The sequence below is a fragment of the Lytechinus pictus genome, chromosome 3 (assembly GCF_037042905.1).
Source record: "Lytechinus pictus isolate F3 Inbred chromosome 3, Lp3.0, whole genome shotgun sequence".
Taxonomy (NCBI): domain Eukaryota; kingdom Metazoa; phylum Echinodermata; class Echinoidea; order Temnopleuroida; family Toxopneustidae; genus Lytechinus; species Lytechinus pictus.
The window spans coordinates 33,580,978-33,595,190 of record NC_087247.1 but is presented as its reverse complement, the minus strand read 5'-3'; the positions used below and the strand labels follow the sequence as shown (position 1 = coordinate 33,595,190).

The 14,213-nt window shown below is 37.1% G+C and overlaps 1 protein-coding gene across 1 annotated transcript; it reads left to right on the top strand.

The window, feature by feature from the left end:
* The first annotated feature begins 4,252 nt into the window (after nucleotides 1-4,252).
* LOC129257410 (signal recognition particle 19 kDa protein-like) lies at nucleotides 4,253-14,211 on the top strand. Its single transcript, XM_054895723.2, has 4 exons — nucleotides 4,253-4,362; nucleotides 7,411-7,558; nucleotides 8,982-9,093; nucleotides 10,964-14,211. The coding sequence occupies exons 1-4, from the start codon at nucleotides 4,325-4,327 to the stop codon at nucleotides 11,092-11,094; spliced, it is 429 nt and encodes a 142-aa protein (XP_054751698.1). The 5' UTR covers nucleotides 4,253-4,324; the 3' UTR covers nucleotides 11,095-14,211.
* The last annotated feature ends 2 nt before the right edge of the window (nucleotides 14,212-14,213 follow it).

Below are 14,213 nucleotides of genomic sequence, written 5' to 3'. Positions count from 1 at the left end.
ACTAGATTGTTATAAGGTATATGATGTGAGTAAAAGATTTTAGTGTCATCTGCAAATAATATAACGATAAAAGGGAAGTTGTATTGGTTGAAAGTCAGTAATATATAATAAAAAGTAATGGATCTAATATCGATCCTTGTGGGACACCGCATCGAATTGGTAGAAAAGTTGAAGAGACATAATTATATACTTCATATTGTTTTATGCTAGTTAAATAGCTTTGAAACCAGGAAAGAGCAACACCACGAATTCCATAAGAGTAAAGTTTTTGAAGTAAAATTTGGTGGTCTAGCGTATTAATGGTCTTTGATAGATCCATAAGTACTCTTGTTATATGTTCTTTATTGGCTATAGAATCTGTTCGTTTATCATATAATTGAACTATAGCGAGGTTATATAGGCTGCAAAAGATTTAAGACTAAGATTGAGATTAAGACCCAATGATCACTGCCCTGTATACACAAAAGTGTGCACAATATAGTTTTGTAGAGAATAGAGCCAAATCATTCTACATGTTGCTTCTATCATTGGGCGGGGCAGGGGGCGATCGCAATGAAAAATATTGGGGATGCGGCAAACATATCGATTTGCCCTGCCCAATAGTTCTGACAAAATGAAAAATTTATGAATCCATTGAAAAATGTGTTTGAAAAAAAAAAGCATCTAAAAGTGCTATAAAACCATAAAATTTGACCTAAAAACACTTTTAAAAAATATTGTAAATTTTTCGGTGTGCTTCACATGCAAAATCCTGCATTGTCTCTGCGCGCCGAAAATTTTATCGCCATCCGCAAACTCTAAACTATATGTGGTAAATAATTCTAGCCTCAATCAGGGGGTATATAGCGACAGAGCCATGGCGGCGTTCCTGGGGGTGGGGGGGGGGGGGCACAGTGACCCCCACTTTTCGAAGCACTGAAAAAGTGCCCTTTTTATGCAAGAAAAATGCCCCTTGCGAACGTGTATTGTGCCCCTTTCACCTGAGGACTCGATAGGTGTTACCAATCGTCATTTCTGTTATAAATGCCAATTTTTTTACCAAAAATGCCCCCTCTCGAACGTGTTCTGTGCCTCTGAGAAGGACCCGTTTTATGTGTTAGCAAGTGCTATTTCTCGTATCGTTTCAATTTTTACCAAGAAATGCCCCCACCCCCTCACAAACGTGTTCTGTGTCCCTTTCACCTGAGAAGGCCGGAGCCATTTTATGTGTGAGCGAGTGCCCCCTTGCCTTCTTGTGAGAGCCCTTTCTCGAATAAGTGCCCCTTTTTGCCCAAGAAAAGTGCCTCTCATGAACGTGTTCTGTGCCCCTTTCACACCTGAGAAGGACCTTTTTTTATGCCTTTAGCAAATGTAAATTTTCCTTCTTATAGGGTCCCCTTATCGGGGTCCACCCGCGAGTCATATAAGGACCACTGGTCATAATACCCGCTAGTCTTAAGGACCGATATAGTCATGAGGGTCGCTATTCATAAGGGTCTATATTCATAGAAGTCGCTAATCAAGGAAGAGGGTCGCTAGTCATAAGGAGGAAAAAGGGTTCGTTGATCATAAGGGTCGCCAGTCATAATAGTAGAAGAGGTGCCAGTCATAATAGTATATGAGAGTCGCTAGTCATGATAGTAGACGAGGGTCGCTAGTCATAATAGTAGATGAGGGTCGCTAGTCATAATATTAGTAGAGGGTCGCCAGTCATAATAGAAGAAGGGGTTCGCCAGTCATAATCTACTATTATGACTGGCGAACCCTTCTACTATTATGACTGGCGATCCTCATCTACCATGTCTACTATGTCTGGCGAACCTCTTCTAATATAATGACTGGTGATCCTCTCCGACTATTATAACTGGCGAACCCATTGTACTATTATGACTGGCGACCCTCTTCTAATTTTATGACTAGCGATCGACCCTCATCTACTATTATGACTGGCGAATCTCTTCTACTATTATGCCTAGCGACCAGTGGCGTACCTAGGATTTTCCACAGGGGGGGCAAAAAAAAAAAAAAAGGTCTTCAATCAAAAATGAAGGTTATTGTACCAGAAAAAAAATTGACAAGCAAAAAAAAAAAAAAAAAAAGGTCTTCAAGCTCGTCAGGGGGGGGGGGGGGAAATAAAGGTCTTCAAGCTCGTCAGGGGGGCATAAAAGGTCTTTCAAGCTCGTCAGGGGGGGCAGTGATATGTATTTTGTATGGGTTGTGGCTCGTCAGGGGGGGGCAGAGTGCCCCCCCCCCCCGTAGGTACGCTAGTGCTAGCGACCCTGTTCTACTATTATGACAGGCAACCCTTTGATTAATGTACCCTCTTCCTTTTTATGACTAGCGACCATCATCTATATATTATGAATACGGCCAACCCTCATTGTTGATTGTGAGTATAGCGAACCTTATGATCAATGACCCTTATGGTCCATTATGAATAACGACCCTTGTCTTGCATTATGAACATAGGACCTTATGACCCATGGTCCTTACGACCTTATGACTAGTGACTCCATTTATGACTAGCGAACTTTCGGGTATAGGATTTTACACGATATGACTAGCGGTCCTTATAACTAGTTAGTATTATGACTTGTGGTCCTTATGACTAGCGGGCTTATCCCTATCGTATCATTGCCCCCTTTTACCCAAGAAAAGTACCCATCACGAACATATTATGTGCCTCTTTCACCTTAGAAGGGCCCGTTAATCCCGTTTTATGTTTTAACGAGTGCCCTAAACAAGAAAACAATATTCTCATTTTTATAATGTTACTACAAGTTTACGAAGAAAAACAAACTTGCAAGAATAATCTTGCGTGCCTAAAGTTTCATGAGTCATGTGAGTGGGGTGGATAGGCAGTGGCGTACAGATGGGGGCTCTTGCCCCCCCTCCCCCAAATAATGATTCATAAAAAAGGAGGGAAAACGAAAAAAGGAAAAGGAGAGGAAAGATAAGGGTGAAATATTATAGCATTTTTTTAACATTATGTCAAAATCTACAGTGTATCCCGGAGTGTACTGTATCACAAAATTGGATTTTCATTATAAAAATGTCAAAATATTTGCTCGCTCGCTTTGCGCGCTCACAGCTTCTTATAAATTTTCATCCGACATATCTACCCCCTTAATTTTTTTGGCTCATCACACCACTGTTTTTGTTTTTTGTTTTAAGTGCCCTTTTTGAAAGAAAAAGTGCCTTTTTTCCTGTGCCCCCCCCCCCCTTTAACTTCGCTCTGCTGCCCCTGGACAGAGCCATTTTCTAAAAATAATATCCTAAAGAATGAAAAAATTTCGGAGCGCTTTAGACAAAACTCGGACACTTCAATTTTACAGCATTTGTATTGTTATATTCGTGGTTGGTGAAGTATATGGAGAGGTTAATTTGAAAAAAAAAAGTTGCAAGGCATTTTACTATAACATGAAACCATTTTACGAATTTGAATAGTAAAAACTTTGATTTTAGCGCATACATTCGTAATTCCGAAGCTTCGTTATTCCGAAGGTTCGGATATTCTGAAGGTTCGTTATTCCGAAGGTTCGTTAGTCCGAAAACGAAATGAGGTTCGTAATTCCGAAGGTTCGTTAGTCCGAAAACGAAATGAGGTTCGTAATTCCGAAGGTCCGTTAATCCGAAAAAGAAATGAGGTTCGTAATCCCGAAGGTTCGTTTGTCCGAAAACTAAATGATTAACTAATCTTATTTCGTTTTCGGAATAACGAACCTTCGGAACAATGAACCTTATTTCGTTTTCGGATAAACGAACTTTCGGAACAATGAACCTTATTTCGTTTTCGGAATAAAGAACTTTCGGAACATCGAACCCAAAAGCCCCTCCCCCCCAAAAAACGTGCCTGTTCTGTTACCCCGAACCATATTACTAGTTATAGAACTCTCTATTAGTATAGATCTCCGAGTCTCTAAAGTTGCAAGGCATTCTACTATAACATGATACCAAATTTCGAATTCGAATAGTACTTAACTTTGATTTTAGAGCCCTTGACGACATGAATGGAATTCTGCATATATAGGGCCTCCATAAGTATACCGGTATATCTATTTTTTTCTTTGTGGTTAAACATTTCGGGGACTTGAGCGAGTTTTTTTTTTGGGGGGGGGGCTTTGGGGACTGAAGCCCCCCCCCAAAAAAAAAAAAAACGCGCCTGTTTTAATGTTACCCTGGACCATAGAGATATATTACTACCATTACTACTTATACTATAGATCTCGCCCCAAACACAGATTTTTTTACTGTGATAGTGTCAATTTTGCGACACCATACATACAAGGCTACGGGTACACATGCGCAGTTGTGCGTTTGATCGAGAAGCCGAAACTACGAAAGAATGGCACATCTGTCAACAAATCCTGCTGATAAAAACCGGTAAGATTGTTAAAAAATTGTTTATTGAATGAGTCGTGATTCTGTCTGAAATTATTGGATGGCATTATCCTGGTTTAAGTCACCAGTCCATTCACTGCCGTTTATTTCGTCAGGGCTGGTGACTTTTCAACTCCCATCGTCTGAGTGATTGACCCGACCCCTTTGTAATGTATTTGTACACAATGAGCATGATGATTGCACACACCGACGACACACAAGCATGACAAGCTTGAGGTGAATTTCACGATACTTAGAAAGTCCCATACCGTGTCCTTTCTGTTACTTTAAAGTTTAGTCTCAGGCACTCGCTTACATGTAGGTTAAAAAATAATGGCACCCAGCCCCTCTCACACGTATTGCGGGGTTAGTATAGTATGCTATACTAACCTCGCATTACGAACGTGTTTACGCAACGGAATTTAGGCCTAATTTAGAGTTGTCGGTTAACATCGCTTCATAATCTAATGGCTGCCAATGGCACTGACTGAGTAATGCAAATAATGTTAGCTGAAACTCATTCCGCTTCTCAGTCTCACCAGGGCTTGCCTTTAGTAAAGGCTTAAGCCTTTAGTTTTTCTGGTGAAAAGTGTTCCATTTTCAATTTTACAAATATTTTTTATGTAAAAAGCATATAAAAAAGAGCAAAATTGCTTACTTTGGCCTGGAAAGTTGCCTTTGCATGTCAATTACAAAAGGAAGGTCGTTGGTGGCGCTAATACAATTCACAACCTTAATTCAGCTTGTCTGTATTTTTAAACTAGATTCTTGATTCATAGACATTGTAATGCGCAATTCCCATGATTCGATAAATATAGACACCAATGAATGCAATAACTTAAAAATGTACAGATCTTTTATATTATTTTTGCCGACGACAATACTTTTTGGAAAACATTGAAAGCGATGACATATCAAACAAAAAAATATAAAATTCTACCTACGTGCCTAGTCTTTCCCTTGCAGTGTCTTTGATATGAAGATGAATCGCGCGCCCTCTTTAGCTAATTAGATGAAAAATTTGGGAAATAGCAAGCAAGCTCCGTATATTGCCGAGTAGAAAAATCAACACTTAAATGACGCTATTTGAGGGATATTCATCATATTAGGGGGAATTGAATTCACATCGTTCAGTAAGTTTCGTAGAAGTATAGTCACGTATTGTATTACCGGACACTATTATGATTCCGGACGCGCATATTACTGCGTTCGAAAACAATTTCGTACCGTAAGACTTCCGCAATTCAATTTCACAGAGCAATACATAGAACAGGATTGCAAAAACAAGGCGAAAAAATCAAACTTTTACCTTATTTATCTCTAAAATGACAGAAAATGCTTAAAATATCTAATAACATAGTTTTGCATTAACAATTGATATATTTTCTAACGGAAATATGGGTCTGATCTGCCGAATTTCAATCTCGTCCGCTCCTTCGATCGAATGATGAGGTGTGGTGTATTGTGGCTGATCGTCGACGGCTAGTTCTCAAGGTACCCGTGCGCGAGGTTTACCGTGAGTATAGAGCCGTCGACGATCGGCAGCGCATCAATAGAACTTGATGAGCGTCACGATACGAACGAGCATAATATTGGAAAGTTCCATGAAACATGCAGCTAACAAGAAAAAATAAAATAAGTTATCAAACACGAATTTATTACCAACATCTGCTCAGAATCGATATAAAAACAGCAATCAAAAACTTAGAATTTACTCATGATATAATATAAAAAGAAAAAATCACACAAATTTGTTCTTACATCATTATAATCAAGAATATCTTTACCCGTCCGGCGCGCGTCCGGAATCATGATGTAATTTGTCACGCACGAAAATAACTGTTTTTCGTGGAGGGGTATGCGGCAAGTGCGATGTAAAGAAAATGGTTGGTAAATATAAAATAATTTTACCATATTCATAATTTTCATATTTGGAATAGCAAGTGCGAATTTTTCTTGATTGTATTTCCTCTAGTTGTCATTTTTAAAGCACTGAAATAAAGGTGTCCGGCAATAGGATACACTGCCATGCTTGGTTTTACACAATTTCTTATGAAATTCGCGGGAGTTTGTTGCAATTTTGCATGCACCGTGCCTTCAATTTTCCTGTACACGGCTTAGCCTTGAGGAGCTCCGTGATCATATATTTTAATGATTTTGATAAATTGTCATTTGATCACGAAGCCTTGAACCGCCTCCCATATACATAACATACAGTATAAGAGACACTCGATGGATTTCCCTAGGAAATCTATCTTTGAAGATAGAAATCACGTAAATGTTTGTGATTTTAATTATCTACATAAACCTTCATACGCCTAATGCGTATGAAGGTTCCAAAAATTTGTTAATAAAAAGGTAAAAAATTTGAGGTTTCTTACCAGACTGATCTCGTGTAGATCCCTCGATCCATTTGTACACAATGCAAATACAATAGGCTTGACCCTTGAACCGCTTATGTATGACGTACCTTCTATAACGATGTTACAAAATGCCGTTTTGAAGAACAATTTATAGATAAAAATTATTATATTTAACAAATAATAAAATCTAATATGTGATTATAAATATCATTATTATAATTTTTCAAATCGCAAATCTCAAAATCAATTTTTTAACCAAAATTGATGGATATGACGGTTCGGATAAACGTTGACGATAATAGAAATTTGGTTGGCAGGAAATTCTGCACACTTTCAATGCAAACCTTGGTCAAGAATAGAATTACACTTTTCATGCATATAGATCTATAGGCAGTTTTCATGAAGCTTGATAAAGATTCCAACTCAATAAAATTGTAGATGTTGCTCAAACAATTTCATCACAAATTTTAGAAAACGTAGAAAATGGTAATGGTACCACAAGAAGTTAATGTGTCCAGACTTAAAGTTGGTTACAAATGCTCTTTAGAAGGCCTACTGAATAGGTTTGTAATTTTTGATAGTTTTTTAATATGTGATTTCCCCTCAATTTTTAGAGTTTTTTCATCGATCACAAAGTCGATAATCACATACTATACTCTGAAATGTTTTTTTTTTATACTTCAATAAGATGGATCTGTATCTATCCAGCGTACATTAACAGCAAGAAAACTAATGCAGAAGGGAGAAAAATACCCAAGGAAAGAGCTTTAGAAAATCCTACTCTAGCTGAATTGAGAGATGTATGCCAAGCAGTAGGGTTGCCTGTTGCAACAGAAGTAAGCATTGTCATTGTTTTTGGTTCTATTTCAATACATTTTGTGTGATATGTGCTCAGTATATCCAGTTATTACAAGTTATATGAAATAGTAATGAAAAAAACATTTAGGTGTTGGGTTAAGATTAATGTGATGTTTGGTAGTAAATACATGTATTTGATCATTATCAAACATGCCATTTTTGTCTCGCCTGCAAAGCAGAGCGAGACTATAAGCGCCACTTTTCCGATGGCGACGGGCCGAGGCGGCATCGTCAACAGCAGATCTTAACCTAAGGTTAAGTTTTTGAAATGACAGAACTTAGGAAGTATATGGACCTAGTTCATGAAGGGTAATCAAGTATTACTGAACATCCTGCCTTGGTTTCAGGTCACATGACCAGGGTCAAAGGTCATTAGGGTCAATTAACTTAGACCATGTTGGGGGAATCAATATCAAAATCTTAACCCATGGTTAAGTTTTTGAAATGTCATAACTTAACAAGTGGAGCGCCTCTGGCAGTTTCACCTGCATCAGGCTATTCTACTATAATTATTCACAAAAAACGCCATTCATATAATGATACAAAAAGTATATGAACCGAGTTCATGAAACTTGCACATAAGGGTAACAAAGTATTATTGAACATCCTGCTTGAGTTTCAGGTCACATGACCAAGGTCAAAGGTCATTTAGGGTCAGTGAACTTTGGCCATGTTGTAGGTAGTTGTTGAATTGCCATCATAACTTTGAAAATTTATGGTATCATTGCTCATCTTGCACAAGTCTTAGGTTACTTGATCAAGGTCAAATGTTATTTACATGTAGGGTCAATGAACGTAGTACCATATTATATGAATGTTGTTTTTTGTGAATAATTATTTTGTAGTAATTTTCAAAGTCAGCACTGCTGATTGAATATTGAAATGCAGGCAAGACTGCCAGAGGCGCTCCACTTTTAAATTGAGTCTTTTGCAAAAGCCATGTTGTGTTGATAAGCAAGCAAGGTATGGTTTTTACAGCTCAATAGGGCCGTCTGCACCATCCCGAGTTTTCAAATTAGCACGCTATTTCTGATCCAGCAAATTATCCCGATCTGAACAATCTCGAGATTATTTGCAATGGAGATGCAATTATTGCGCTAGTTCGTAGGATTTATTTGCAAAATAGCGCGCTATTTTACGAATTATCGCGCTAATTTGTAGGTGCAGACGCACTCTGGATTATTCATTCACGGCGTCAGACCATAATGCATCGATGCCTTGCTCGAGCAGGAATCGCTCTTCTTGCGATGGTGGAGACGGGGTTTCTTGAATCTCGAGATTAATCGCGAAGAGGGTCGATCGGGCTAAAATCTCGAGATTGAGCAAACTCGGGATGGTGCAGCACCGCCTATTGTACTGTCTTTTATTTCAAGAAGATTACAATGCTATGTTCCTTTCCAGGGCACCAAGATGTACCCTAGAGATCAAAACAGAGATCCAACCTTCAGAGGTAGAGTAAGAGTTCAGCTGAAGAATGCAGATGGAACATTTGTCTCTGACCAGTTCAAGACTAGTGAGTGTTTTTGCAGTGTATTGGTTTGAACAAAAGATTGTTATTTAATAACCACAATTTCTTCTAAAGACCAAAATGAGACTAAATTTAATGAGAAAAAATATCAAATTTCTGGAATTAACTGTTTTAAAAGACATAAGCAGCAGACTGTACGCTGGGCCCAGCGCAACAGACTGCAACACATGAATACCATACATCTCAGAAGAATTCCCAATGGTATAAATGGCACAAAATTGTAGATATCCTAATGAATAACTTACCACTTGGCCATTAAAGTTCTATCATGTTTATGACTTTAAAGATTGCAATTATGATTTTTATTGGGAGTTAAATCCTGGATAAATTGATAAGAAAAATCCCATGGGTGGTATTCTGATAGCCAAGGTTTAGTTAAACTTGGGTAAACTTTGACCATACTTTTATGGAGTGCCAGTTATAACTTATTCACCAATTAAAAATTATTCTTAACTTGCTGTTGAAAGCTTCAAAAATAAAATTAATCGAGTCATGAAATGGGAATAGCAAAATTCAATAATATAATGAATTTAATTGGTACATTTTAATTGCCACGAATATGTAGGATATATTATGAAGCCAGCATTTAAGATTCTAGTTTAGACTAGGGTTAACCCTATAAAGCACAATTCAATTTGTAACAAAATTATTCAAATTTTTGATTAATTATGCTAATTAATGCATAACATAACTTGTCCAAAAACTGTTAGATTTTGGTCTAGACACTCTAAGGATTATTATCAAATGACTATAAATGGCTATTTCATTTTTGTCTCGCCGACCAGAGGTGAAGGCGAGACTTAGGGATCCAAATGTCGTCGGTCCGTCACAAACCTTATGACACATAATTCCACAATCGTAAGTCACTTTTCAACCAAACTTGGATGGTAGATGAATTTGGGGGACCTGCATGTTATGCTGCAGTCGGAGGTCACATGGTAAGGTCAAAGGTCATTTTCAGGTCAACGTTAAAGTTTATATGCAAGACTCTCTTATGACGCCTAACTCCGCAACCATAAGTCACTTTTCAACCAAACTTTGATGGTAGATGGACTTGAGGGAACTGCATGTTATGCTGCAGTCGGAGGTCACATGGTAAGGTCAGAGGTCATTTTCAGGTCAACTTTAAAGTTTACATGCAAGATTATCTTACGACACCTAACTCTGCAACCGTAAGTCACTTTTCAACCAAACTAGGATGGTAGATGGACTTGGGGGACCTGAATGTTATGCTGCAGTCGTAGGTCACATGGTAAGGTCAAAGGTCATTTTGAGGTCAACATTAAAGTTTATGTGCAAGACTCTTATGACAAGTGTTATTCCATCCCAGTCATTTCACAATGAACTTCTGATACAATTCTGTTGCGTGCCCTCGCAAATCACACTATTTCTGGTTATTTTCAGAAGTGGGCGAGACACAAAATCGCTTTTGCCTTATTTTTTATTATTGTTTTTAAATTCCTTTTGTATTTCTTTTTTTTTTACTTTGTTTTCATTGTGTTTTCGATGGAAATCGTCAGCGACACTATTTCAGTCTTAAAAGTAACATGAAATCCATTGTTTTTAGTCAGTAGAAATAATGATAGATCAATGAATTTTTGGCTATATACAGAATTTGCATTAGATTTGTACATTTATGTTACATAACTTCAGAACCACATGTAGCATCAAGAATTTGGTCTTTTGGTTGTGCGAGACTTAAAGTGTCATGAAACGTTGCAGCACAATCTTTTATGTTACAGATTTGGCTTGATATGGTTAAACAGGTAGGTTTAACTATCAGAATACCACCCCATTAAGTTAACAATTATATCTTATCTGTATGATTAACCTTTTTGTTGTTGTCTACTTGAAGGAAAAGATGTCATGTTCCAACTTACAGAGATGATCCCCAAGCTAAAATCAAGAACTCAAAAACAAGGTGGAAGTGAACAGCAACCACAGAGCAGTACAGGCAAGAAAGGAAAGAAGAAAGGGAAGAGATAACATTCTTTACTGTCAATCTAATACATAATGTAGAGAGTAGACATAAAAGATAAGAGTTCATAGTTATTTCATTCCCATGTTCATAGAATATCTGTGACAAAGAGTAAATCATGTCTTTGCAATTCTTTAGTAACATTTACAAAAATTACATAGATTTACTAGATATAAGTGATTATTACCTATACAAGGCATCTTAGCAGTTAAATATCATATTTCGCTCGCTGTTTTCAATCCGAGACAAACGAGGTAAACATTTGCCATGATGCCCTCCCGGGCTTTGCCCATAGGAATCCTGTACAAAAACAGGGCAATATTGGCCATATTTCTGCTAGTGTGCGTGTGCAGTAGGAGCCGATTTTGATCGCTAATTTCAGTATTTGAGAAATCTGGTTGTAACCAGTTTATGAACCAACGCATGCGCAGCGTGGCCAGTGCATACACAAAACCAAGCGCAAGATTTATATGCGTTATTATTTCGTGCCATGCATGATGCGCAACTGCAAGGTAACAATTGCTTAGGGTTACTTCACAAAGTTCATGATAAGTCTGAAATCAGGAGTGATAAGCAAATAGGCATATAAATTGTTCTGAATAATACCTTGAATAACACATAGTACAGCCATAGGTAATAATAATAATATTGACTGGCTCTTCTTTTGGGAAACATCAAATATATCGCCCTTAAAAGAGCCATATTGACTCGGGCCAATATGATTCTGTTGTGGACGACATATTTGATGTTCTCCTCAAGGCCAGTCAATATTATATAAATATTACACTGGATGGGGGTGAGGATACATTTAAGGTGAAGTATTGATATTTTCCCCCTCTAAAGTGAAGTCTCACCAACTTCTTTAGTTCAGGATCAATATACAATTGCTTAAAAATAACCATATTTATTGGATAGATGTTTCCCTCATATTCATTTGATAATTTTTTCAAAAAATTATTATGGCAGAGTGGACATGAAGAAGGGCCATTTTTGCACATGATACACAAATGTTGGCCATTTGATATCAAGTCACTTCTCTGTGCATACAATCTCATACATTGCTAGTGTTTGGACTTGGCATCTTTGAAAATGATGAGATTCGTTTGATGTATTGATTTTGATTTTTTTTTAAATTGAATTTTAAATCAGCCTGGAAAACACTTTTTGAATGATTACTTTTAAATGTGGAACGCATTCATTGTTTCCTGTAGAGGTCTCATGGTATGCCATTATTTATTTATTAATTTTTTTTTTTTGGGGGGGACATGTGTTTGGTCCTGAAAACCGGATGACTCAAACTTAATATTTCCCCAGAAGAATATGATTCTCCTTTAAGACAGCAACAACATGCCTAAAGTAGAAGTTTTTTTCTGAAGATTGCCATTTCCCTGAAGACATCAATAATATAATTACAGAAATATTCATTTATGTATCATGGCTGACATGATTTTACATATCTGTTAAGCCATTTGAGCTAAAGATTGTACTTATCAATAAACATACAATTAAAGACTACTAATTGTCCAGCTCTATTACTTGTTGGGAAGTTGGTACTGCCATTTTTCTCCCAATATACTGCCAGGTTTATTTCATGCAAAAAAGGTGTTAGACAGTCTAAAAAATCATTTCAGACTCGACCCTGTTGCCAAAACAATGACATTTTTTGCAGTCCAATTGCAACTTCTGTGGAATCTACGAGTTTGTTTAGCGGTTTAGCATTGTGTCAATGATAGTTAATGCTGAAATGATCCTTCTACCTTTTTATGTACAATGTGGTCCATATTTTATTTATCAATTCAATTGTACACTTTAATGATACAATTCGTGCTTCGTATTCTTTGGAAAGAAATAGTGGTTAGAGCTCATTTATCTCTTTGGTCCCCCCCCCTCCCCTCCCCCATGACTTGCTTGTTGTGCAAACTTTCTCTGTGGCAGATTAGAGAAGCATCATAAAATTTCAATATTTTACATTTGATATAGGGGAAGGCGAGGTAAGTTGGGTCATTTTTTGCTTTGTTCATGTTAGAACTTATATTATTCATAATCTTGTAGAAATATTATACCTTGCCTTAAAATTTAATTCTTGGGAATTTTTGTTTACCTATATATAACATTCTACCCCCACACTGAAAGTCACTGTCACCTTTGAAAAAAAAAGATGTTAAATGGCTCAACTTGCCCCACCCATGGGGTAAATTTGTATTTTTCCCTCTGATTTTTTGTTTTTGTTTCAACATTGAAAACAATATGGTGGGGTTAGGGGTTATGCAATGGGTCATCAATATACATGTATGGCACCACCACAATGTCTGACTCATTCATTATTGGCCTGGGGGTGGTGGCTCAACTTACCCTATGCTCAACTTACCCTGCCTTCCCCTACTGTTCAATGGGAAAGATTCATCTTTGCTCCCTTCAGTGGCTTTGAAGACTACCATGCCAAGCTATCCGAGTCCGACATACTAAAGTAATAGTACATCTTAACATTATCTTGCAATCAGTTCCTGCATGTAGTGTTGGAATTAATCCAATACTTAAATATAATTTTACGCGATGATCATGACTTTGATAGCAAATTAACTGTACTTTCACTTAGACATACCTGTGTCCCTAAACATAAAGCTCAATGATTAATTATAGGAATGATTGTCATAATTGATTGTACAAGTATCTCATGATCATTTCATTGTTTGTTCAATCTCTAAAGTTGGTAATGTGGCCTAGCAATGGATCAAAGTTAGAGCTTGTATGTAGAGTAGAAACTTACTATATAAAGGTACCGGTTAACAATAATCCTTATGATTCAGTTCTCTAGAGTCTTTTAAAATACAGTGAACTTTTTAGTATAACACGGAAATTGTATTTTCCTGAGAAACTTGGATACTTGATTTCTACTGGATGGCACATTTCCCCCTTAATATCGACAACTCCTGAATCATGTTTCAGACATGCCCATGAATAGGTTGACTTGTTGACCATTTTGTGTTTCATTTGTTGTTTCTTCTATCCTATGTTTATCCTTGTTATGGCAAATACTTTTTAGGAGGTGGTAGAAAAATTGCTGCCGATATTTATAAAAGTTTATTATCTTCCATGCAAAATAAAATACAATAAACTGAAAACAATG